Consider the following 26,900-nt stretch of genomic DNA (forward strand, 5'->3'; position numbering starts at 1 on the left):
TTTATAAATCGCAAATCTCAATAAGTGGTATTAAAGTCAATGGATGTCTTAAAAAAACCCAACAAAGCAGAATTTCTAATGATATGACCAAAGCAACACAAGATTTCCACGGATGGCATATGAGAGAGTCCATGGAATTTGTTAGATATAGAAGTATGAGTGAAAGTCTCAAGATTCACACACATATACACTTGGCATATGAGAGAGTCTATGGAATTTGTTAGGTATAGAAGTATGAGTGAAAGTCTCATGGTTGAAGAATGAGGGCCCGTGTATGGAAATTGTTAGGATATATACGTGTGGGGGGAAGTCTTATGACCATATATAATCTAATCCGAATATACTAAATTTTAATATATTCCGACCATCTTCCTTCCCCTATACTCTACTCTCGTCTCTCTTTATCTCCCTCCGTTCCAATCATGCCTTTAAGAATTTTTTATTAATAGAATTTAATTGTTACAACAAGTGAGAGAGAGAGGTGATTTGAATTTTGGTACTCCTCAAAATGAAGACCAAGCAATGTCAATAAGATACAAAACTCTTTAGAATCTTTCGGATTAAAGGACGAACCATCTCACTTTAAAATTTTAGGCATAAAAATTTGTTGTTAACATAGTAGAAATCAATCTAGACATAGCTCATGTAATCATATATATAATCCATAGATACTAAGAAAGAGTTGGATAATAGGATTGTTAATGATCATCAAATAATTCATGACTTAATTATTAGAGGACTAACCAACTCACTTTGTTGTAGCTTTTAGGCACGAAAAATTGGCATATAAATTGGTTTGAGAATTGAAATGAATTATTAGGTCATTCATGCTTGCGCAAAAGAAAAGAAATGCTAATTAATCATTGCCGTTCAAGACAAATAAGTTGGTCATTGTCAAAGGCAGTGGTTAGAGATAGACTTAAGGAGATTCGAGGGGGAGGCCTTTTTCATATACACGCAGTTTCTAGATGCAAACCCAGCTTCCTGGACGTGGACAAAGGGGTATTTGTTGTTCAATACTCACTACAGGACATTACATATAGTAGTTTTGGTGACATTTTGAGGAAAGCATCTTGCTTTACGACATTTGCTCCTTTAATCATCTTCCCAACTTTTCAATATATTGCTTTTGTCTTCATGTTCACATTGCCTCATAACTTTTGATTTTAATCCTTAAAAGTTAAGCTATTTGGATTTTAGTCCCTAATGTTGTTTTCGATAGATATGAGCCTCAAGTATAAACAGAATGATTATTCTATGAGAAAGGGTGAGCACATTCAGACACAAAAACCCATAATATAATTTGTATTTGTATCGAGTAGCATGTAGGCAATCCGTAGGGTTGTAAGAGGTTTTATACATGTAAGTTTGTATTCAAGTTCTTAATTTAATCAGGCATTACTCTTTTTAAGTAGGTTTTTACCCTTTTTTGCAGTTTATTTTACTTTGAGTAAGCTTGGTATATATTAGGCTTGATAGTTTAGGCATCGTAATCTAGGCATTTTCTTATTTTCATTGTTAACTTGTGAATTTCACAAAAGTCTTATTAAGTTAAGCATGGATAGAAAGACCACAAATAAAACAGACTCATGTTGGGAACTAAAATTCAATTTTTTATACATTTAAGGCTTAAAATTAAAATTACCTCAAATTTTAAGGATATAGTTTACATTTTAGTCTACACTCTATTCTAGTGCATTTAAGGTGATTGCATGGTATACAGTAACTTCAATCTACATCCATTGTGGTATTTAAGTACTCCTATCTCCATAGGTAAATTATAATGTCCCATTCAAATGGTGAATAATATATAAGACTGCATCCAAAGTTCCAAACCATGTCTAAATGTCCTACTTGAATGAGACTAATTGCCCTTTAATGGCCAATAAAAATTGTTGATAAGGAATTTTCAGAACTTCAATCAAACAAAGAGCTGTTGTCAATATAGTAGAAGTCAAATTTCAGGTCTTGTTGGTTAACTGTAAACGTGTTCCAGGGGTTGTTCATTGTTTGTGTTTCTTTTGTTTCCAAAAAATGAATTTACTTTCAAAATGTGTTTTGGAAATCTAAACCTATAGGGTTCAACAATTCCTTGCCAAATTGTCAACAATTTAAGGCTCCCGTGGCGTGCAAGCGAGGACTAATTAGAAAGAGTATCCTAAGCTTATTGACCGACACCTATTCTTTTTCACAAGACACTTCACCAACCATGACATTGACACCTATTGTTTTGGTAAGAATTCATGACATATACACGCCAAACTGTAAAGCCATTTTGGACAATCCAATGCCACCAAAACATGAACAGAGTTTGGAAAAATAGTACCTGAATCAATGGTCTCAAATTATATGAACTTCGTGGCCAAATCTATACCTGAAACTTGAAACCAAAATGGATAGTTGGCCTTTGTCTAAGGCCAACTGGTATGATTAGCCTATCATTGTTAGGGTTGATTTTTAGAATCTCATGTGATTTAACTTTACAATCTATTATTCATCATTCATTTGTCTGTGTTAGGCGATTTAATTAGTTGATCCTCATGTCTTAGGAATTTATGATCCACTCTAAGAATAGTACGAAATCTTATCCTAGATATTCAAGTGATAAGTATCAATATGAGCCAGAAACTTCATGCCAAAGATTGCACCCATCTTTTTGTTCAAAATATGCAGGAGGTCATTTGTTCAAATTATTGTTACATAGCTTTAATCTGTGCCTTCAGTACTAAGTAATTAAAAATGTTTCCTTCAATGGAACAAGACTACAGGATTTTATTATATCCATCAACATCTTGTAAAACTAGTACAACAATCTTCATTAAATCACTATGAGTTTATCTTCCCAGCTGAGTAAGTGGTTGATTAATTAGTGATAGTAGTGACAAAGTGCTAATATATACCTGTATTAGTCAAATCTAATCAAAAGTCTATTTAGAATTAACTGCCACCCTTTGTGAATCAAAACCAGAATATGTTAATAAAGAGAGAGAGAGAGAGAGAGAGAGGGAGGCACTTATTTCAAAGTTCATTGCCAAGAAGAACTTTTTCTTCTGATAAGCTAATTGTCAGTGATTGATTGTGGGAACTTTACAAAAATCTAATGTACTGAAAAAGTGCGTGCAAGTTCAAAGTTAGTTGATTAATCTCTATCTTGCAGACACTGATAAAGCTTAAATTTGACTACTCAGACCCCATGGCCAATTATTTTTGTAAGCTAGCCACATAACAGCAGATCTAACCACAAAATATCCGTTCCACACTGATCCAGACAGCAAAGATCAAAAGGTTGACAAGAACAGTTCGAAAATTTTCCTCAGCAAAAGATCTAAAGGACGATAATAATATCTCGAAAATTTTCCCTTTTACTCACAATAAAGTGATCCTAAGTTTGAAAATAAGAGCAGGAAACAATGCTCTCACATACCCTTGCCACATGCAAGATTCTGTAGTCAAGAAAATATGTTAACTAAGAGATGCATTCTTTTAACTTCTAAGATAAACCAAACCCCTTAAAATGAATATTGTGTTCTATTTTTTTTGCTTTTTTTTTCTGTTCAATTTTCTCACTGACTAACCAAATGGCATTCTTGTCACTGCCATTTTCTTCATACATTTTATATCATTTGAGAAAACTACAGTTTCCTCGTATAGTTTAGTCCTATTACAATGTACCACACAAACTTTCTAATTACTACATTTGAAACTTGAAAGCTTCATCTTTTTCAGAAACAGTTTTCAATGAAATTAGAAACAGGTCTCAATTGTATGCTTTTTTCTTTCCTTTTTGGTTTACAAAGAGTGGGGGGTGGGGGATTTGAATCTAAATTTTCCTCATTGGACAATACCACTCAGTCACGAGTCTCTTGGGTAGCCTCCAATAATGTGTACGCTTGCAAAGATGACCTGTGTATAATTTACTTTTCCATTTATATACCACTGTGATGGGACTCGAATAAAAACTATGCATGGATCACTGTCTATAAATAAAAAGAGAGAAGATAGGAATGTCATCAAAGGCATAAGATGGACATTGCAATACGGTATCTAATCCCATTGGTTGGAGTAATCCATAAGTCATAATTATCTGAAAGCAAAAGCCCATATACTCTCTTCATGCCTAACTATATATCCTACAGCCAACCTCTATGGTAGAGTTCCAAAGCACATTCATCACAAAGATATGACTCTCTTTGCTTCCAAAAACAAAGAGAGTCATATCTTTTATTACTCTATTAATCAAACTACTTTGATAAACATTTCTTCCTGTCTCAATTGAGAAACAAAACAATGGAAGGTAGAGAGTTCATGTACAGTCCAGCAGTGCCAGAAGGTAAATATGAAATCTTCACTTGCCAGCAGCCACCTCAAACTGCAAGAAAGAAGAAGAACAAGATTGTGAACAAGAGCAGGTTTAGTGCTGAACAAATTAAGTCACTAGAATCCTCATTTGAATCAGAGACAAGGCTCGAGCCTAGGAAGAAGGTGCAACTGGCACGAGAGCTTGGGCTGCAACCTCGCCAGATTGCCATATGGTTTCAGAACAGAAGGGCTAGATGGAAGTCAAAACAGATAGAGAATGAATACAAAACACTCAAAGATAATTATGACAATTTAGCATCCCAGTTTGAGTCCTTAAAGAAAGAGAAACAATCCTTGCTCATACAGGTACTGTTTTTTTTAAAATATATATTATTATGTTATGAGAAGGCATTAATTCCCATATGTTCAAGTAGTCAAAAGAAATATACTAAGGATATTACAAATTTTATCACATAATTCTTTCAAACTGATATGTGGCATCAATCGCATTCGTTGTCACGACAAGTTGTAAACTTTTTGTAGTAAAACTGATGGTAGCTTTGAAAAATTTTCCATGCCATAAACATGAGCATCTTGTTTGATTTTGCCAACAGTTGCAAATCCTAGGTGATATGCTGGAAAAAACTCACGGTGGGAATGAAGACAGCAAGGGTTTGGAAGGAAATAGTGCAGTTTGTACATCAAATAATGTAAATACCAATAGTGAGACTAAAGCAAAGCTGAATTGCTTTCAGGAGGGAATGGAAGGTAGTGCAGTCATGTGTCCACATGAAGATAAGACTGGCATTCGAAACTTTGAGGAGGAAGGACAAGGACTTCTGAACGTGACAGAACATGTACATGTTCCTTTTGCATCACTTGAAAAATGGTACACTTATGATTCATGTGGTCTGCTTGATCAGTTATGTAGTAGTTCATACTAGCTAAACTTTTGGACTAAGAAAAATGCACCTAGTTTACAAATTTTGGATATTTGTTTAACAATTGGACCTTCGAAAGGACCAGAGGAGAGAGGGAACGGTGAAGTGGATGGCTCTAAGTACATTCAGAATAGTCCACCAAGCATCCATATAGTAGATTAAAGGAATGCTACAGAGCTCAAGACAACTGAAGCAAGCAAACGAATGGTCACCTAGAGGTTTGTTCAGGCATGTTTGCCCGTGTGAGTGTGAGTGTGTGCATGTGTTGTGAGGCAAAGACTGCGACCTTGTAGAAATATGACAAACATCAATACAAAAGTGCAACATAATGCTTGAATAATTTAGCAGTGTATTGTTTGATTGTGTGAATTATAGAATTAATTATTTCTTCTTTGTGGTTTATGGTGTATACATCAACACGATAAGATGCAAGACATATATGAAACCCACAAACCAATTCAGTGAGGTTCCATGAACAAATTGCCATACTCTATTTAACTAAAAGAATTAATGAGAATGGTTCTAACTTCTAAGTTAAGGTCAATCTGGCACACAAGATGGCCTTAAAAGCACTTAGCCTCAGTTACACAAGATGGCCTTTAATGGGAATGGCCATGCGCACTAAATCAATATTGGTTATACTGTATATAATACTGTTCAATCACAAGTTTAATTCATCCTAGCAAAAGTTTAATCACAAACTTTTTTTCTATATTCTATGTATAGCACTGTTCAATCACAAGTATAATTCATCCTAGAAAAAGCCTGTAACACTTGAGAAGAACATATTTTTGGAACACTATGGTTTCAGGTAGTCGAACATAAAAACAAGGTAGCTCATCTTCTAGCAAAGTGGGATTGGTCTGGTAATATTTTTGGCTCTTTTCATGGTTAGGCTTCCCCTTTGTTCTTAGTCACTCTTTGTGTTCCTGTTTTTCTTGTAGCCAAAAAATAAAAATAAAAACCCTTACACTGAGACAATTTATTTATCCTAATGTCCATTTTGCTTTCAAATTTAGAATTTCTTTCATGCCTCTGACTTGCCTTCAAGGTTCTGGTTATTGGGTATATGCTATTCTCAGTTTTTCGCCATGAGTTTTGGTTCAAAATGTTAAATTATGAAGCAGGTCCTACCACTTTTTTTGTTTTTTATTATAACAAGGTCCTACCACTCTTCAATACACTATGGGCTATGCTCTAGTACTTTTATAGGGTAATCACTGATCACGTCTACATTTTTTGGTCTTTTTCAAGACATCAAATCCCAGAAGGTTGCCATCAAAGTCTAATACTTCCATTTGATTTCAAGTCAGCAAACATATTATTTTTTACTCCACGGCCTAATCGAAATTCACTTCCTTATCAAATATATTCTCATGAAAATATGCTGTAATAAAAACTAGTTACTTTAAGAGAATTGAAAGTAACACATTAAAAAATAAAAAATCAAAGTCATACAACTTCTTAAGCAAGATAAGAGCGACACACTGACAATAACAAGCTCTTTTGTTTTTTTCTTTTTGGTGGCTTTATGCGTTATGGGTTTCATGAAAAATGATTATTTTAGCTGGGAAGTGACAAAAGCACTCACTTTGAAACCTCCATGTGAAATCTTCAAGTGGGTATTAGCATAATGGCCTATTCTGTGCTTTGTCTATAGCGCACACAAATGTTGACAGCAGGTAAAAAATCACATAATTTATTTATAGTTATGAAATATGTACCCGTATGCACAAGCACGACAGTTTGGCCGAGTGGTCTAAGGCGCCAGATTTAGGCTCTGGTCCGAAAGGGCGTGGGTTCAAATCCCACAGCTGTCAATTTCGTTTTGTTGCTTTTTTGTGGGCCCTCTCTCATGTTATTTTGGGCTGTGTCCCTAGTCTTCAATTGGGCTTGAATTTGAATTTAAGTTCAATTTGTGTTTTTGAAGGGATAACATTAGTATCAGGCCCAATGAAAGCAAGAATGACAAAGAAACACTAAAATTGGGGAAACTCCTCTTATCAATAAAATAATAGTAAAAACCATAACAATTAGGAGTATTCTATTTTCACTATAAATATGTTTTGAATTATATATGATAGAAAAGAGATCATCCAATAGTATTGTCAGCTAAAGAGATTTGATTAGATAGACCCAATTTTACCTTCCATATTTGGCACACTATGAGCATTGGATCCAAAACAATAATTTTGACATTGCCATGAAGCCCAAAAGTAACCAATCCACTAAACACCCGCTTATTAAGCAAATAGAAATTAGCTTTGTGGGCTTTGCTTGAACCACTTGATGCAAGGTGAAAATAGCCCAATACCACCTTTCAGCAAAATTTGTAACAAACTAGCATTGTTTTGAAAAATATTTAGCAATCTATCACTTTTTTAGTACTCAAGTTTCACAAAATTGAGTTCTAAATAGTACTTGAGTTTCATAAACTCGAGTTCCTAGGTAAGTCGCCAGCGTGACACTACTGACCTAGAATTTGTGTAATTAAAAAAGTAATATGGTACTCGATATTATGAAAATTGAGTACTTCTTTATAGTACTCGAGCTTCACAAAATCGAGTACTTTGTTTTTCTTTTCTTTTTTCCTACTTTTTGTTTTGTACAAAACTTTTACTTATTTCATCTTTTTTTATTTATTTATTTATTTATATTTACTGAATAGGTAGAATATCTTATTAAAAGAATAAAGTAATACATGTGTAAGAGGGTCCGGGAGCTAAACATAGGTAAAACAGCTATCCTATGCCCATGGACAAGACATATATCAGTAGTACAAACCTAGCATTAGCTACATAGTTCTTTGATTTGCCACTAGTGTCTGATATTCATCAAGTAAAGAAGAATTAGATTTGTATTTTCTAAAATTTGTGAACTAAGTACCTACAGATTTTTCTATGCTCTATTGCGTTAAGTGTAAAAAGAAGCTGCAAATTTTTAGGCTTTTGGGTTCAGTTTTGCACAAGTTACCAAAGTGTGGATTTGGGTGAATAGGAAAGGTCAAATAGACTAGGCTTGAGGCCTGACAAGTTCTCAAATATCACATGTGGTGTTGTCCTCATCTTAAAAGAAAATTAATGGTAGTAGGTGGCAGAAAAAGAAAAAAAAAAAAAAAAGGGAAAAAGAAAAGAAAAGAAAAGAAGACCATATAGAAGAAGATGGGTCTAGGATGGATCTTCAGGAAATTCTGCAGCAGTGCCAACCTGATATATGTCTTGTCCATGGGCTTAAGATAGCTGTTTCAGCCTATGTTTAGCTCCCGGACCCTTTTACACATGTATTACTTTATTCTTTTAATAAGATATTTTACCTATTCAGTCAAAAAAGAAAAAGAAAAAGAAAGATTAAATAAGTAAAAATTTTGTACGAAACAAAAAGTAGGAAAAAAGAAAAATAAGGTACTCAATTTTGTGAAACTCGAGTATTATAAAGAAGTATTCGATTTTCATAATATTGAGTATTATATTGCTTTTTTAATTACACAAATTTTAGGTCAGCAGTGCCACGCTGGCGACTTACCTAGGAACTCGAGTTTGCAAAACTCGAGTACTAAAAAAGTGATAAATTACTAAATATTTCCGAAATAGTGCTAGTTTGCCACAAATTTTACCAAAACGTGATATTTGGCTATTTTCACCCTTGATGCAAGATATGATTGATTAATTAGGTTTGGAGAAACCCTTACCATTATATGATAGGAAATTGCATCTTAACATTTTGTGGTTGTACCAAATAGTTCAATGTAATTATGTAAACATTACATATTTTACTCTAAATGAAAAAAAAAAAATTTAAATACTGCTCCAATTAAAGTTTTATTTTCTAATAAAAGTTGGTACCAAGTGGCTCAATGCAAGTGTTACTCATCATATAATATGTTTTTTCATGCGATTAAATAATTTTTAAAATAGTTTATGAAACTCTATTTCCAAAGTTGTAAAAAAAAAAAAATTTATCACCCCAATTGAAATTCTATTACCAATATTTTCAAATAAGTTTACTGTTTTATTTTAAATTCTTTAATACTCTATCAAATTTTCCTTTTGTTTCAATAAAAATTTGGTATTCATTATTTATTTTATTATTCAATTTCAATAATTTTTTATAATTCTCAACTAACTTGGTATTCATTATTTATTTTATTATGATTCAATTTCAATAATTTTTTATAATTCAATAGTTTGAGAGTTAAAGAATTTTAACCTTGAATACATTCAAGTAATATGATCCTCATGTAACTCCCCCTCTTTCTTTTCAGCTTACTTTTAGTAATCTAAGGTGAACAATTCTACAGTTCAAAGTGGGACTACAAGTTCAAAGTGTTAGGTGTCACCCAACAATATGTCCATGTTTATATTATATCCTATCCATTAAAAGATATGACAATATCCACTCAACTCAACCAAGCTCTTTCAACTGTCTTCCCCAACACCCACTAGTTTAGTTAGCAATAATGGGTTTCTTTACCTCAACACCCACAGCCTATTTCAACTCTTTCAGCCCTCTAAATGAAATCTCCCTTCCTTCCTCACCATTTAAGCCCCTCAAACTCCCTCCCTATTGGCCATGGCAAAAGGTATATGTATAATATAATATGTCCTTAAACATTCCTCTCTTTGTTTTTGTGTGGTGCATGATTCATATGCTGCATATGCATGTATGTGTGTATTTTGGATTTTAATAGTGTATGTTTCAATGGTATTGGCAGGTGAAGATAGGCCCACTTAGTGTGTCACCAATGGGGTTTGGAACTTGGGCATGGGGCAACCAGCTTCTATGGGGGTACCAGGAATCAATGGACACTGAGCTTCAACAAACTTTTAATTTAGCTGTGGACAATGGTATCAATCTCTTTGACACAGCTGATTCTTATGGGACTGGCAGGTTAAATGGGCAGAGTGAAAAGCTTCTTGGGAAGTTCATCAGGGAGTATCAAGGTTAGTTTTTCTTTCTCAAGTTTCATTTACTCATACTTGGTCACCAAGCGATTAAAGAACATTGGGTTTTCAACTAGTAAACAGGTAATCACAGAGACACAAAACACATTGATCAATGGTTCTTGACAAAATGTATGTGTCTCCAAGTGTGTATGTGTTTGTCAAGCTGTAAAGATGATCCTTATGATTTTGAAATTGAATTAGTGCCACACTTCTTAATCTCAATGTTCAAATAGCCTTATAAGTTGGAAGTTGAAACCATATGCTACAACAGAAACAATTACCATTTGATCATTAAACCCTCTAATGAAAATTCGGTTGTTCTGATGTGGTTCATCATTCAGTTTCGTTATCCATTGGCTTCAATGATGCTAGAGACCTAGCAATTCCCTTTCTCATCTTTCTTCTTGAGCAATTGTAAACAGTGACAATGCTTTCAATGCTCAAGTTTCCAACCTTTATTCAAGAGCAAGTTGAAGTTCCTCGAGTTGTTTCTTACATCAACAGAATAGCATCCCTGGTGTTGCCACACATATCCTAGTACATTAAGGAACTTTCTAGTTGTAATTTATTTACCTATTTCTGATGTTGGTGTTGGGCAAGAGCCTGTTGGGTCATTGGAATTTGAGGGTAAAGCTGCCTACATGACCTCTCCCAAACTCCCCAAAAGTGGGAGCTTTGTGCATTGACTAAGACCTTTTTTTTTCTATGTCCCTGTACAACTTACTTGAAACTGGTAGACCACTAAGACCAGTGCATATTATTTTTACATTTGATGAAGATGATGCCTCCCAAGAATTAAGCTTGTTTAGCTCCATTTCAGCTTTAAGTGTCTGTTTCAGTCTAGCTTTTTTACTAGCTTTTAGCTTTAATGTACAGCTTTTTAAAACCTCACTTTCCCTCTCTTTTTTTCTCACTTTTTCAAAGTACAAACATACTTTAACACATTTTCAGCAAAAAACTAAATAAGTTGATGCCAAACGCACACTAGTGTGCAACGATGAGATATAGCCAATAAACTAATGGATCATACATTGTAGCCATTAGAGGCTTTTGTGGAGAAAGCAGCCATAGTTTCTTTCTTCATCATTGAAAGTTTCAATTTTTAAGAAGGGTTTAATGAGTGCTATAGAGAAGATGGGAGGGACAGAAGAAGCTATAGCCTATTGTGTCAATGAGATCAACCAAATGTTCAATGTTTGAAAATTTATCTATTCATTTGAAAGTAGAACACTAGGAACTCTAATAAATGGTTAGTGATCAGAGTTAAGTCTGCAACATCGTAAAGATAATATAACTTGATTTACTGTCTTCTTGCTCAATACTTGAATGAACTCTCATTCTTAATTGATCAAACAATTAAAGATGTCCAATAAAAGGGAAGAAAAAGTGGTGTGGGTAATGCAGGGTGAGAGTATTTTCGTTGGTTTTAATGCCATACAAAGTACTAAGCGTTTCAGTGCTTGTGTAAATGTATCCTCAGGTCAAAAGCGGGTGCAGAATGAAATTGTGATTGCCACAAAGTTTGCGGCATATCCATGGCGCTTAACACCAGGGCAGTTCGTGAATGCTTGCAAGTAATACTACTTTTTGCTGTTTTGTGGTATGTTCATCAATCACACACAATCCCCCCCCCCCCCCCCCCCAAAAAAAAAAAAAAAAAAACTCTAATCAAATGCATATTGCTTCTATTGCTTATGATAATAAAGCTTGACCGATTTTTCAGGGCCTCTCTAGATCGGATGCAGATTGAGCAAATTGGAATAGGACAATTGCATTGGTCAACTGCAAATTATGCTCCTTTACAGGAGCTAGCTCTCTGGGATGGTTTAGTGGCAATGTACGAGAAGGTTACCATTATTTAAATCAGTATGAAAACTATTTAGTCAACAAGATACACTGTCATTTTCCATATTGATCAAAAAGTTTGCTCCAATGTTGCTCTTGTAGCTTTGATGAGTAGAGCGAAGCACTGCAGAGCAACATGCATTACATTTTATCCCACTTACAAATCCTGAGCATGGATATTTGGAAACTTCATAAAGATAAAGTCTTCCTATTTTTGAACAATGCAGAAAAATCTTAATTTTTTTCATGGTGGCATTGTGATGAGTTTCGAAGCTTTTATGTTCTTGGGAACTGCAAGAATTCAGATCATTTCAATGCCTTTGTACATTTAACACACACAATTTTCCACTCCCCCCCCTTCTCTCTCTCTCTCTTTTCCTGGTGTAACTTCTTTTCCCAAGTATTTGATCTATCTAATTTTGAAAGGAAGCATGGTTGATTATTTGATTTATCATACATGTTCAGCCATTCAAAGTCAATTTACAAGGACAATATGCAATATAGTCATATTGACAATATGGAAACATTTAGGGTTTAGTTCAAGCAGTTGGGGTGAGCAACTATGGACCAAAGCAGCTCGTAAAAATATATGAATACCTGAAAGACCGGGGAGTCCCCTTATGCTCAGCCCAGGTATGACTTTATAACTATGTGTCAAGGCTACTATCTTTTGCAAACACATTTCCCTAGCTCCTTTACTCTCCCTACTACCCAAATCAACATGATTAATGCTATATGTCTATCATATATATCACTCTATGTACCAAATCCTCTATCTTCTGCAAAGCAGTATAAGTATAGTTTTATGCTATCAGAAGAGGATATAAACTATTGAGCATCCATCTTACCATAATAATAGTAGATGCTTGTGCTGGGCTTACATTGCTTATGGTGGATATATTTTGTATCATTGTATGGATGTATACCAAAACTATTGTGTTATATTGTAGAACACCCTAATTTCAGGTGCAATTTTCTTTGCTAAGTATGGGACAAGATCAGTTGGAGATCAAGAATATATGTGATTCTCTAGGCATCCGCTTGATTGCTTATAGTCCATTAGGGCTTGGAATGCTTACCGGAAAATATACGCCCTCCAAACTTCCACGTGGGCCTCGGTAAAATAGGATTATGTTTACACTATCTACTTGATGGTAGAAAAGGATGGATGATGAATTCTATACCTAATAATTTCTCCTTTTTGCAGGGCCTTTCTTTTCAGGCAAATTCTTCCAGGATTGGAGCCTTTGTTGAGTTCACTAAGAGAAATTGCACAAAAGAGGCGCAAAACTGTACCACAAGTAATCATTTTTACCTCTCAAAAGATTTAGCAACTGCCGTGCATCTATCAATTATTGGAGTATAATTTGCTAGTCCAATATGATGCAAGATTATACTGCTTATGTGTTTCATGTGATATACCTTTCATAAATAGTGCATTCCTAAAATTCATGGTATGCACTAATCCTACATTCCTACTGCTTTCCGGCAATTAAGCATGTCAAACTGGTTTTAGTAACATGAGACTTGTCATCCTTAAAGTAATGATAAGTTAACAGCATTTTTTTTTTTTCCCCTGAAATTGTCTCTCGTGCTCGTAGAAGGTTAATAGCTTTTTGCTGCTCTACCATAAGCATATAGGGTCAGCAGCAGATATTGCTCTCTGCAGTTCCTATCTGCCAAAATGTACATCTCCAGGTCTGGCATGTGTATTCATCATTTGCTGCTGTCTCAAGTCCTGGATTTCAGCATGCCCTTCTTATCTAGGGCCTTAAATTTGCTTAAATCCGTTTCTGCACTTTGCATCCTAATATTTCCATCAAATTTAATGGAAATGTCAAAAAAATTTCAGAAAACTTATCTAGTCAAAATTTAAATTTGACACAAATTTTAGCGGCAAGAGGCAAAATGCTTATTTCTCATAGTTAAGGAGGGACATTGCTTAGTTTTTAAGTTTATAGAGGACATTGCAAACTACACCATAAATAAGAGGGAGAAAGTTCAATTACCCCTTTAATACAGCTCTCTATACCTGTTCTCTTGTAGCATAGCTTTTTTCATATTTCCAAGATAACTTTGCCTCTCATGTTCTGTAGTACAGAATGAGTAAAGTTGAAAAGGCCAGTATTTTACCATGACCACTTGTTCAGCAAGCACACACAAATTTACCATTATTGTTTTTAGCTAACGTTAGTGCAACATATGATTATTCTTGTCCCTAAACTTGTAATATCTGTCATTCCTAATGCTAATCCATTCTGAAATGGTGAGTCTATTTTTCGCCTAATGTAAGACAATTTTTTTGCCAGGTTGCTATAAACTGGTGCATCTGCATGGGTGCCATTCCAATACCTGGAGTTAAGACCATAAAACAGGCAGAGGAAAATTTGGGTGCTCTTGGATGGCAACTCAGTTCAGGCGAGTTACTACAGTTAGAAAATGCAGCTCTCGAGTCTCCCCAGAGGATGATCCAGAACATTTTTCAGACAAGGTAGATACGGTATTCCTTTTTATATTTCTTAAGACCAAAATTGTGAGTACAAGACTCAATAAATGTGTTTTATCCTTTTTCACTCTTGATCCACAGATAAAATTTGGATAGATAATAACAGACTGGTTCCTGCTCAGAAGTATGAAGACGGGACATAGAAGGCAAAATATCAACAATGATAATCATATGACGTTTGTATCTGTGTCTGTGATAAACAATATAGTATTTATATTTCCTAGTTTTGTTCCAAGTATCATCACTCTAGGAATACTCTTGATTTCCTCCCCTTCTTCTTCTTTTTTCCCTTTTGATTTATCTATTTTTAAATGACAACAATAAGTTAGAAATGCAGGTGCCGGAGAAACCCAATGCAAGTGCTAACATCATCACTTTCCTTAGCAAGTTTATGCAAATTCAAAGCCCAACAATGACACAACACAGTCATCTGACATATTACAAATTTACAACCAACAAAGTAATGGAAAATTGACTGAAACACATGATAAACATTTTATCTTAGACTAATGAAAAATATTAGAAGACACAATACGATGGGTTCCTGCTTGTAAGCATTGACAACTCTTAGCATGATCTACCAATACCATAAGGGTGATGGCTTATGTGTGTAGCAGTAGCTGTACCAATATGAAAGTCGACTTGGAAAGAGGAAGCTCAGAAAAAACCCCAATACATGACAAAATAACAGGATCTTTATCTTTAGATCATATGGATGAGAAACATGACAAATTAACAAATGCAAATGGTGCTCTGTTGGGTACAAAGCTTTTACATATTTTGTAAAATACAAAATATGGATTAACTAAACACGTGCGGCAAACTTATATGGCACTTAACGGAAAATATGGATGAAGGAACTATTGATGCAAATGGAACTTTAGAATCAGATGATAAAATCTAAATTCTAAAATTTCAAGATTTAAAATCCAAAGACCTCCAAACTTTAATTAGGAGAGTAATTTGCAATTTAGAAAAAAAAAAAATTTATAACTTCAATTAATACTCCGTGAGCTGGAAGTGTGAGGTAATGCTTTGGTTAATTTGATTTTTGTTTTCATTTCAATTCCATTACCTTGCCGGCAAGCTCTATTTAAGTCCATTGTTACAGAACAAAAAAAAATGCACACATACACACAATCAAACAATTAGAATAAGCAGCCTAGTTGTATGAATTGGTTTTCATTATGGTAACATTGAACATTGAAGTAATCTCCAACAGCTGACCACCTTAACCATTACAAACTCTCCTTTAATGATCAACCGTCTCCTCTTCTATGCTCCGGATAATTCTGACATCAAATTCAACATCGATGACATATCCAATCGCCTTAAGAACTCTCTCTCGGAGGTCTTAACCAAATAGTACTACCCACTAGCTGGACGCTTGAAAGAGAACCGTTTCATACATTGCAACGAGATGAAGGGATTCCTTAACGTGAAAACACAAGTGCAAACTTTCTAATGTTATCAACAGACCAGTTCCTGGTGAACTCAACAAGTTAGTCCCTTATTTTCCAACTCAACGTGTTTGAGTGCGGTGCAATTGGTATTGGAGCTTGCATGTTGCATAAGATTGCAGACGCGTTATCGTTCTTCGTGTTCCTCAAGATTTGGGCAGCTACAACCTTTGGACATCAGTTTGAAGCGGCTACACTCTTCCCACCAAAGGACTTATCCGGATATGTTCCTGATTTTGGTATCACAAAGGAGAATATAATAACAAAGAGGTATGTGTTTGATGCTTCCATGATAGAAACTCTTAAGAGAAAAATATGCTGACAATGAAGGCCTTGAGAATCAGAAACAACCTTCAAGCGTTGAAACCTTATCAACCTTTCATATGGACACGCTTTGTTGCTGTAACTAAGGATGAATCAGGACCAGAGAAGCTATGTACACAGTGAATCTGCGTTCAAGAACCGACCCACCACAACCACAATCATCTTTCGGAAATCTTTTTTCCATTGCCATAGCAATACCGATTTTGAAAAATGGGGATGAGGGTCAAGGTCTCGTGCGCCTCGAATGAGTAACGCAACAGAGCAATGTTACACTTGACTTCTTTACACCTAAGAAAGGAAGTCCCACATTGAATAATAATAAAAAGAATTAATAGTTTATATAACATAATTAAATACATACCAATTGAGCTTAGGTCTTTTGGGTATTGGGTCACCTAAAAGGCTTAGGGTCTTTTTGGGCTTAGACTTTTAATTATCTAGTACTTTTTAAAAAAAAAAAATACCATATATATATACATCTTGGTTAGACAATGTATTATTGAGTTTAGATGGATTTAGTGGCTGAGGCTTTTAATTATCTAAAACAAAGAAAACAAATCAATGATTATTATGAAGAAGACAGGTTCCTAACTTTAAGACTGTCGCTACCAATTTTTCAACTTCTTTACACACCCCCCCCCCCCCCCCCAAAAAAAAAAAACCAAAAATAAGTGCCTTCTTTACTTCTTTATTTGAAATGAAATGCTTTGCCAACATAGAGTTGAATTATTATTATTATTATTTTCAGAAAAGCATAGAGCTGAATTAGTATATTTGGTTTAACTGTTAAATAACATAAATAGTTATTTATGTCCACTGTGAAAACGTCAAGCCATCCAAAACCTACTATCCTCTTAATTTAAGAGAATACTAAAATGTTTCAAGTTTAAAATTTTAATATTTCTTTTGTTCAAAGAACTTAATGCATGTCCAATGTGAAGAAGTCAAGTCATCTAGAACCTACTATCCTCTTAATTTAAGAGAATACTAAAACGTTTCAAGTTTAAAATTTTAATATTTCTTTTGTTCAAAGAACTTAATGCATATATAATAAGATTTCAAAATCTAGAAGTAAACTACTTCACAGATTAAAATGCGAACAAAATGAAATTGTAACAATATATCCACCAACACCCGTCCCAATTAGGGTTTCGTAATGCCAAAAATCATCCTAGTTGTATGATTGAGTGCTTCAGGATAATATAATTTAAAACTTTGATCATGCAAGTACTACTTTAAGTATTATTTGATAGAGCATGGTAAACTTAATGGATCAAATAATCCAATGATCTAACTTTGGCATGTATGAGATGGAATGCATTAATTTTTACATCCCTAATTCTTGCCTTAAAACTTCCTTCTCTACAAGGCCTTTCAAAACTCACATTCCAAATATTCTCTTATCAAAAACACTAATTCTTGATACTAGATCATTTGTAAAAAGAATATTTGTGAGATTGAATATCATATTATGTCATTTGCTAAAATTCAAAATATCAGATAATCTTATAGGTAATACTCCGAATAATTTAGGGATGGTCATGAGTAGGATATGGGTAGAGTATACCCATACCCAACCCAATTAATTTATCCATGGATACCTGATTACCTTACCCAATTAGTACCTATGCCCAATTGTTACTCGATTTATTTACCAAATGGATATCCATACCCTACCCAAACCTGATTTCTATAAAATCACCAAATATGCTAAAAAACTACTAAAATGACCAAAATATCCTCAAAATCTCTCAAATTAGCAAAATACCCATGAAACCTCTAAAATGACCAAAATATCCCTAATATATCTAAAATCACCAATTATGCTCAAAAACCACTAAAATGACCAAAATATTTCAAAATCTATAAAATGAGCGAAATACCCATGAAACTTCTAAAATGACTAAAATACCCTTGATATCTCTAGAATAACCACTAAAATAAATACTATAAATCATATTTGTGGCCTTTCATTAAAGAGCTTCATAAGGACTATTTCTGTGTTGTACACATTTACATGAGACCTGAATGCCAGGAATTTGTATCAAAAGAAAATCGTCAAAATATAAACATTTCCATTCCAGCACAGCACCCTGACCCTAACTAAAATTTGAATTCTTCATTTTTTTTTTTAACCTATATGATTTCTAGGCAGCCATTTGGTGCATGAAAAAGAAAGTAAAAAGAAAATAGTAAAAAAGAAGAAGAATGAATTAAAGAATTAAATGAAGCTGTTGCTCCTTCTCTCCACAGTAAGGAAAATTCATTCTAAGGGTCATGAAGAAATCCTCCAGCAGCTAAAGCAGCTTGCATGACTACAGTGATAACTTCAATAGTCACATTAACATCACATTGGTTCCCAGCAAACGTAGGGCTTCCTGATTTTTTGACATCAGCCATACAGTTTATCAAGTTTTGGCTGCACTCTTGACTTAGATATCCACCTGCACCACAACACCATCACCATTATCAGTTTCAATCCTAAATTCTGTCACTACTCACTCATTCACATGACAACAACACTGTCAAAATCTAATATATTAATGATTCAATTTTATCATCTATCATCATCTTATGAACTTTGGTGCAGGTACTAATTTACATTGCATAGACACAATCGCACAAATATATAAATATGTCCCTCTCAATAAGTCTTGCCACAAAATCAATTCGATTGGCAGGTATAACAAAACTATGAATTCATGTAAATGTGATGTTACCCCAATTGCAATGTACCAATACAGTAAATTGTGAAGAAAAAAAAAATCTGTATCCTTAGCATTGCTCATATGTTCCCGTCTATCACGCTAAATAAAGAATACTTATCTCACTTTCTCCTCCTTTATTTATTTATTCATTTCTGACTATTGGTTCACAAGAAGTCCTAGCCAATTTGTTTCCCTTGTTATATGTCCATATCTCACCACCGACACTACAAAACCTATTTGTAATTTAATAATGCACCTAAATCTCACAACTAAATTATTAATGGATATTCAACAACTACAATGAATCCTTTCTCATACCCACAGTACACATACTAAATGCACCTAAATTCTCAACCCAAAAAAAAAGGCACCTAAATGTCTTGCAACTAAATTATTAATGGATATTCAACAACCACAATATGAATCCTTTCTCATACCCACAGTACACATATTAAATGCACCTAAATGCCTTGCAACTAATTTATTAATGGATATTCAACAACCACAATATGAATCCTTTCTCATACCCACAGAACACATATATAATACAGAAAGGTCCCTCTTAGCCTGTATAGTTATCTCTTTAATTATCAAATGCATCATTGTAGATGGGAAAAAAATAAATGAATGAATGTGATAGATCCATGTCTGAGATTTGAACATCACCCATTCCCTTTCTTTTCTATATATATATTCAAAGCAGATTTGTTTAATAAAAACAAGGTGGGGTGAAACTTTTTTGGCAAATCAAAAAAATGAAAAAAAATGCAAGCAATATCATCCTTTTACTCCAAAGTCAATAACTACTACACTTGAGAGGAGAGTACCAAACTCCCAACTGTCTCTTTATTATAGATAGGGATCATTTCAGGAAAGAAGATGAAAATCAATAAATAGGGATCATTTGAGGGAAGATAATGAAAATCATGAGATGGTTTTTTTTTAAATTATCATTTTGGCTTTTTAACCTTTGCTTCATGTTTCAAAATGGTTCATAACATTTCAAATATATTAGTTTGGTCTCTAACCTTTTGATATTGTGTCAAAATAATCTCTGCCATTAAGTAGAGAAAGAAAAAATCTGACGTGACTAATGCCTAATGGTGATATTAAAATATTAAATTTGATGTCACTTGGGATGTCAAATGTATACCACAATAGCCTTAAATTTATAATTTAAAGAAATAAATGAGTTAAACTCACGAGACAACTATGCATTTGGGATACATGTGAGTTTAGTTTAACTCAGTTTCTTTAAAAGAATAATAATAATAAGGGCCATGTAGCATTTAGTGTGGCATCAAAATTAATATTTTAATATCAACATTAGCTGTTCTCAAAAAAAAAAAAAAAAAATCAACATTAGCTACGTTAGATCTTTTCCAAAATACATTAGATTTTTCTTTCACCATTTATTGGTAGGGGCTATTTTTACACAATGTCAAAAGGTTAGGAACTAAACTAACACATTTAAAATGTTAGACTATTTTGAAATATGATACAAGATAGGGGAAACAAATAGTAAATAAACATTTTTCTATAATATGGTCTTCCAAGTTCCAACTATGGATAGAGTTTAATTTGGCCCTGAACTATTAATTATGTAAACTTAGATAATTTCATAATCAAGTCTCCTACATTTTAAATATAATAAAATTAATAATTGAAAATTGACTTCATTTTTTGAATTTTTTTATATTTTTCATAATACCCTTTTAACATACTTGTCATAATAACCTTTTAACATGTGCTCCTATTTGCAACATTGTTTAGTTTCATTAAAATTTAAACAAAAAACAAATTCAAAAATGAAATTGAAAGTTTAGTGATCAGATGATCCAACTTAAACTTTATCCAATAATTAGAGGACCAAAATTAGTACTTTGACCCTTTTTTTATGCTATCAATCCTACACCGTACTATATATAAAATCTAGACATTTCTTCTATTTTTTGGTAACTAATTTTTTTTTTTTTTTTATGACGTAAGAGAACTTCACTCAGATTAGTTGCAGTTGCAAAGCATACTGTACAACAATCCTTACTGTTAATCAATCTCCTATGGACAACTGACCCCACCCACCAAAACCAATTACCAGGAAATCCAGGGGCTTTTCACTCCTGATAGGCTAAGCAGTTTATACTCATGCCCAGGAGCTTTTTGTTTTTTTATGTTACTATTGAACAAGGATTTTGAAGTAAATCAAAATATGAGAGTCTGAGACCATAAAATCCTGCTGGTGTAGAAGAACTTACTTGTTGTATTTCCCACGCAATCATCATGCTTCATACAACAAGTGTCGAGGCCATCACAAGGTTGCTCCCCAGGGCATCCACTGTATAAGAGTCCACAGTACTTACCATATCTTAAAAATGGAGCAACTATCATTCCAAAAATTAAAAAAAAATTAGTTAGTCTATTATTGAAAACTTAACAAATACTCTAATAAACTAAACTTTAATTGATTCTCAAAAAAAAAAAAAAACTTACTTTAATTAATTAATTATATATATAAATATTCTAAATGATCAATATCTTCATTTAATTTTCCTTCTGATTCTATTTCTTTTCCTTTGCTCAAAAGTCTTTATTTTGAACTGATTTGCTATAAGTATTTGTATAATTATTTTGTTGTATTATATTATCAAATTTTTATTTTCATCATATATCAAAATTTTCATTCTCAACTATATATATTGAATATTCCTTAAAAAAAAAAAAAAACTATATATATTGAAGAGAGAGAGAGAGAGAGAGAGAGAACCCATTAAAGGTTTACCTGCACAGAACTCTGACTCGCATGTGTTACTGCAACCTTTATCCTACAAATGAAGAACAAAGGCAAGCTCAGGAAAATGAAACTATTTTTTGTGATATGTATGAGAGATTCTGAGGAATGAGAACAAACCAGGGAGACTAAGGCATCAGAATTTTGAAGACCAACGTTAAGTGCATAGACAGGAATGTAATGAAGGTTGAGGGCAATGAAGGAACAAGAGAGAAGAAGAGAAGCAAACTTTAAGGAATGGTGAGGAGCCATTGCTGGTGAGAGAGCTAGAGAAATTCAGGCACAGAAATATCTTGGTTTTGCTTAAAAGCTCTGATTTTTATTGAACAAAATATATATAATAAACAAATAAAGGAAAGGCCGAGATTGTGACAGGAGTACAGTAGTTTAAGGACCACTTTTTTTTTTTTTTTTTTTTTTTCAATCAACTTACGTGACAGTTACTGTGATCAGTTGTGTTGTGAACTTAGTTGAAATTATTTTTAATCAATTACGCAATTATTTTATATGTAAAATTGTGATTGGCTGTGTTGTGAACCGGTTTGAAATTACTGTTAGTCAATTTGAGGCGAGAAAAATACTTTTTTGGTTAATTGTCTGCTTAAAACCTATTAATGCTTGCCAATTACATAAATAGCCATATATAAAATAACCACTTTAGAATCTAATCCTAACAAATAAGAACCAACTCCTATTTATTTCTTTCTAAAAAATAAAAACTCCCATTTATATACCATCTAAAAAATATATATCCTAATATGCAAGTAGATAATTATTTAAATTTTGAACTTCATCAATTTGAATTGATTGGCTACTGGCAAGGTAGTTAGATCAAGATCATACATAAGATTGGTGAGAGAATTTAATGGATTGGATCAGAAATCGGAATATTCTAATTTCATTTATAAAACATAACTGGTGAGAGAATTTCATGGATTGGATCAAGAATCGGAATATTCTAATTTCATTTATAAAACATAATGAAAAATCATTAGTAATAATAATATAGGTAAAAGAATCATAAGAAAAATAGTAAATGTAACACAAATTACTTATAAAATGAACTAATTACATAGTACCAAATTACCAATACTAAATAAATAACAAATTTCAAACTTACAAGTTCCAAGCTCCAACACCTAAAATATGCATAGAGTCCCAAATTAACAAATTTGATCATTGGCTACAAAAGGAAAATTCATCCCAATTCCAAAATTACAAAGACTCTACAAATGTTTCAATTGTATTAAGATAATGAGAACAAACCCTTCAAAACCCATTACAATTTGATCAAGAAATTTTAATAGTAATACTACTGATACAACACTTTCATAATAAAATCTAGATGACAAGTTATTAAAAGTATGTAAAAAAGTGATGTCAATTGTGAGTTTAGATAAAAACCAATTACAATATACCATTTAATTTTTATTGTAAAATTATTGAAAAAAAATATTATAAAGATAACACTAAAATAATTATATTTTAACTTATTTTAACTGGATTTAAACAAAATTTGAGTTTAAAGTGTTCAAATTTTTTATTTATGAGTCAAAACAAAATAAAAAATAAAAAGTTACATATAATATATTTATTTTTTTTGAACCCCTTAGGCTAGCTGTTGCGCCGCCCCTGATTGATGGCTATGGGATACAATAGGTTGTCAGTCACTTGACTTGCTTTCACATAAACCTCCTATATTTTTTCATCCACTGCTCAACCTACCGTATTAGAATTGTGACACAAAATTGTGACACAAAAACGTGCTATCAATATTCTTTCTAGAGTAGTAAAGAAAACATAATTACTATGACTAGGAGAAAAGTAGGGAGGGTTGTCTTGTAGTAGCTCGTGACATGTTTTTGTAGTGTTGTTCACGCTTGTCCCCAAAGTTCTCTGGCTGTACAATTAAGAAATTGAACCATTATGCGAGACAGGTTGCGGGTTAACCTCGTGAACGCTGGACTCTGAAACTATTCCGATCAATTTATATAGATGTTCTATTTTTTTTGGTAAAAGACGATTTCATATAAAAACTCAACAAACTACAGCTGGAACAGAGCAAAGTCTGTTAAAAATAACACCAAAACTATCATCCTCCAAAATTTTTCCTAAGTCCACAGGTGGACTAGAAAACAACATATAGTCTTGCTCTTGATTAGCTCCTAGTCTAGCCATCAAATCAGCGCAACGGTTAGCTTCACGGTAGCAATGCTTCAACTGAACTTGTTGGAATCCGGTCATCAGTTGCCTACAGTCGTCCAAAATGGGAGATATAATCTGATTTACATAAGCAGAATTCTTCATGACATCCACAATCACTTTGGCATCTATCTCAACAATAAGACAAGGAATATTCAATCTACTACACAGCAAAAGACCATCCTTCAGCCCCCACAACTCAGCAGCAAAAACATCAGTTATTCCTATATGCCTAGTGAAACCAGCAACCCAATTCCCATGCTCATCCCTCACTACCCCTCCACAGCCCGCCTGCTCCATACCCCCAGTAATCGAACCATCAGTGTTCAATTTTTTCCATCCTATGGGCGGCTTCTCCCATTTGATTCCCTTGTTCATCCTTCGGACAGGATTGCGAGGAGAAGAGACACAAAACATAAACTCTTCTGCTTGGTTGGAGATCTCCCTAAACAGGTTCGGATTAGGGCTCTTCCTGCTGAAAACAAAAGAGTTCCTGCTCTTCCAAATGCACCACACAGCAAAGTAAAACAAGATGCTCCAAGGTGGCTTTCCTTGAATAAGACTACTTCTCACTTTCCCATTGTTACGTAGCCACTTATGCAGATCACTCCTCCAAAAATCACTATTATTTCCCTTCACTCCCAGCTGACTCCAAGTATGCTTTACCCTTGGGCAATCTCTAAGGGCATGTAAAATGGTTTCCGGCTCTCTTTGACACACAGGACACCCTTCATCCTCCACAAAACCTCTTCTACCAAGGCAAGATTTAACTCCTATGCTATTATGGAGGCATCTCCAAAGAAAAGACTTAATTCTAGGGAGAGTATCTAACTTCCATATCCAACTAGCATCTACACAACCAGCAGCTTCCACATCAACCACCTCCCTTGTAAAGGAATAGGCACTCTTGAGATCAAAACAGCCCCTAGCATTACCTCTCCATCCTAACCTGTCCCTTCCTCCATCCCCAAAGGAAATAGGAATAGCTTGAATGATCTCTTTGATTTCAAGAGTAAACTCAAAGGGGATTCTATTCCAATCCCAACCTCCATTTCCCAAAACATCTTTGATCTTCCATTGGCTTGCTTCACGGGTTAAAGGACCATGAATGAGGCTCCGAATAGGACCTTTACAAGTCCAATTATCCAGCCAAAAGCTGAGAGTGCTGCCTCTATGAACCACCCACATGCTACCTTTGTTAAAAGTTTCCCTCCCCTTCTTGATGGCTCTCCAAATCTGAGAGCAGGGCAGCCTATCCATGTTAACAGCATTTAATCTCCTATTGCTGCAATATTTTCTTTTATGCACTCTCACCCACAAAGCATCTTCCTCCGTATGGAACCTCCAGTTCAACTTAGCAAGGAGAGCAGTGTTTCTACCCTTCGCCTCATGCAAACCCAGCCCACCTTCTTCTTTAGAATTAGTAACTTTCTGCCAACCAACCCAATGGATTTTCCTTTTAGTCTCCGAAGAGCCCCATAGGAAATTTCTATTAACCCGATCTATACCATCCAGGATTCTTCCTGGTAAGTACGTGCCTTGCATGACATAAGAAGGAATTGTTGATGAGGAAGCTTGTATCAAAACAGCCCGGCCAGCCAGAGAAAGCATATTGGCTTTCCACCCGGCTAATTTATTCTTAACTCTATCCAAAATAAAATTAAACTCTTGAGTGGTGGCACCCGGATGCTTGATGGGAAAACCAAGGTATTTATCAAGAGAGGCCGTGGAAGCAAAACCAAGGATATCACAAAGCGATTCTCTTGTATCCCTATCCACATTAGGAGAAAAATACACTCTAGATTTGGTAATGCTCACAGATTGTCCCGACATGCTACAGAATTCATCCAGAACATCTCTAATAACTGCACACCCCCTGCCATCTGCCTTCCCAAATAGCACCAGATCATCCGCAAAAAATAAATGCGAAAAGGATGGCCCACTTTGAGAAGCCTTAACAGGCTGCCACAATTTTGCCTCGCATTTATCTTGTATGAGTTGACCTAGGAAGTCCATACACAAAATAAACAAATAAGGGGAGAGCGGGTCTCCTTGCCTAATCCCTCTCGAAGGATAAATGGGGTCCAAAGCTTCTCCATTCACCAATATTGAGGTCGACACTGTAGAAACACAACTCATAATAAGATCAATCAAATCAACGGGTAAATTTGCTCTAATAAGCATGCTTCTTATAAAACTCCACTCTAGCTTATCATACGCTTTCTCTAAATCCACTTTAATAGCCATATACCCCACTTTCCCCTTCTTTTTGCTAAGGGTGTGAACAATTTCCTGCACAATGATTGCATTGTCAATGCCTTTCCTCCCCGGAACAAAGGCAGTTTGGAGAGGGGATATAAGCTTCTCCAAAAAAGGCCTAAGTCTAGCAACAATAATCTTAGTAATCACTTTATAGATTGTATTGCATAAACTAATAGGCCTATAGTTCCCCAACGTTTCCGGACCTTGAATCTTAGGAATAAGGACAATGTGAGTCCTATTCAAAAACTCCGGAACTTTTCTCTCAGTAAAAACTTTCTTTACCAAATCAATCACCGAATTGCCAACAATCAACCAAAATCTATGAAAGAATCCCGCATGCAAACCATCCGGCCCTGGAGCCTTAAAAGCCTTAAGAGACCACAAAGCATTTTTAATCTCCTCCACCGAGGCAACCCCATTAATACTCACCTTTTCCTCATCTAATAAACTGCCTTGCCATAAAGTACTAAAGGGAATCAACCAAGAGGCACTATAGAGAGAGGAAGAGTACACTTCATTGAAACCACTCCAAATGGCATTTCTAATTGCCTCTTCCTCATACAACCACTCTCCTACCGAATCTTTAATAGCCAAAATCTGATTCCTTTTTCTCCTTACCAAG

General features: G+C 34.3%; 3 protein-coding genes and 1 non-coding gene across 9 annotated transcripts; 3 read left to right on the forward strand and 1 right to left on the reverse strand.

Moving 5' to 3' along the window:
• Positions 1-3,994: 3,994 nt before the first annotated feature.
• LOC115958960 (homeobox-leucine zipper protein ATHB-7-like) lies at positions 3,995-5,580 on the forward strand. Of its 4 annotated transcripts, none has more exons than XM_031077245.1 (3): positions 3,998-4,665; positions 4,914-5,188; positions 5,320-5,580. In XM_031077245.1, the coding sequence occupies exons 1-3, from the start codon at positions 4,288-4,290 to the stop codon at positions 5,342-5,344; spliced, it is 678 nt and encodes a 225-aa protein (XP_030933105.1). In that variant the 5' UTR covers positions 3,998-4,287; the 3' UTR covers positions 5,345-5,580. The 4 variants fall into 4 exon arrangements, with proteins under 4 accessions (XP_030933107.1, XP_030933105.1, XP_030933106.1 ...); XM_031077246.1 differs by having other exon boundaries at positions 5,326-5,580; XM_031077247.1 differs by having other exon boundaries at positions 3,995-4,665; positions 5,055-5,580.
• Positions 5,581-6,980: 1,400 nt separating this feature from the next.
• Positions 6,981-7,060, forward strand: TRNAL-UAG. The gene has a single exon. It is a non-coding gene; the product is annotated as a tRNA-Leu (tRNA).
• A 2,547-nt stretch (positions 7,061-9,607) lies between these two features.
• LOC115960697 (pyridoxal reductase, chloroplastic) lies at positions 9,608-14,815 on the forward strand. 3 transcript variants are annotated; one of them, XM_031079670.1, is made up of 10 exons: positions 9,608-9,819; positions 9,952-10,025; positions 10,128-10,180; positions 11,664-11,757; positions 11,907-12,030; positions 12,560-12,661; positions 12,995-13,146; positions 13,236-13,329; positions 14,338-14,519; positions 14,616-14,815. In XM_031079670.1, exons 1-10 carry the CDS (start codon positions 9,697-9,699, stop codon positions 14,617-14,619), a joined length of 1,002 nt encoding a protein of 333 aa, XP_030935530.1. In that variant the 5' UTR covers positions 9,608-9,696; the 3' UTR covers positions 14,620-14,815. The 3 variants fall into 3 exon arrangements, with proteins under 3 accessions (XP_030935530.1, XP_030935529.1, XP_030935528.1); XM_031079668.1 differs by having other exon boundaries at positions 9,609-9,819; positions 9,952-10,180; XM_031079669.1 differs by lacking the exon at positions 14,616-14,815 and having other exon boundaries at positions 9,952-10,180; positions 14,338-14,523.
• Positions 14,816-18,259: 3,444 nt separating this feature from the next.
• LOC115959304 (phospholipase A2-alpha) lies at positions 18,260-22,129 on the reverse strand. Its single transcript, XM_031077657.1, has 4 exons — positions 21,935-22,129; positions 21,806-21,848; positions 21,282-21,407; positions 18,260-18,762 (listed from the first exon to the last, which is right to left on the reverse strand). The coding sequence occupies exons 1-4, from the start codon at positions 22,064-22,066 to the stop codon at positions 18,587-18,589; spliced, it is 477 nt and encodes a 158-aa protein (XP_030933517.1). The 5' UTR covers positions 22,067-22,129; the 3' UTR covers positions 18,260-18,586.
• Between the last annotated feature and the right edge of the window lie 4,771 nt (positions 22,130-26,900).

The sequence above is a fragment of the Quercus lobata genome, chromosome 9, assembly GCF_001633185.2.
Source record: "Quercus lobata isolate SW786 chromosome 9, ValleyOak3.0 Primary Assembly, whole genome shotgun sequence".
Taxonomy (NCBI): domain Eukaryota; kingdom Viridiplantae; phylum Streptophyta; class Magnoliopsida; order Fagales; family Fagaceae; genus Quercus; species Quercus lobata.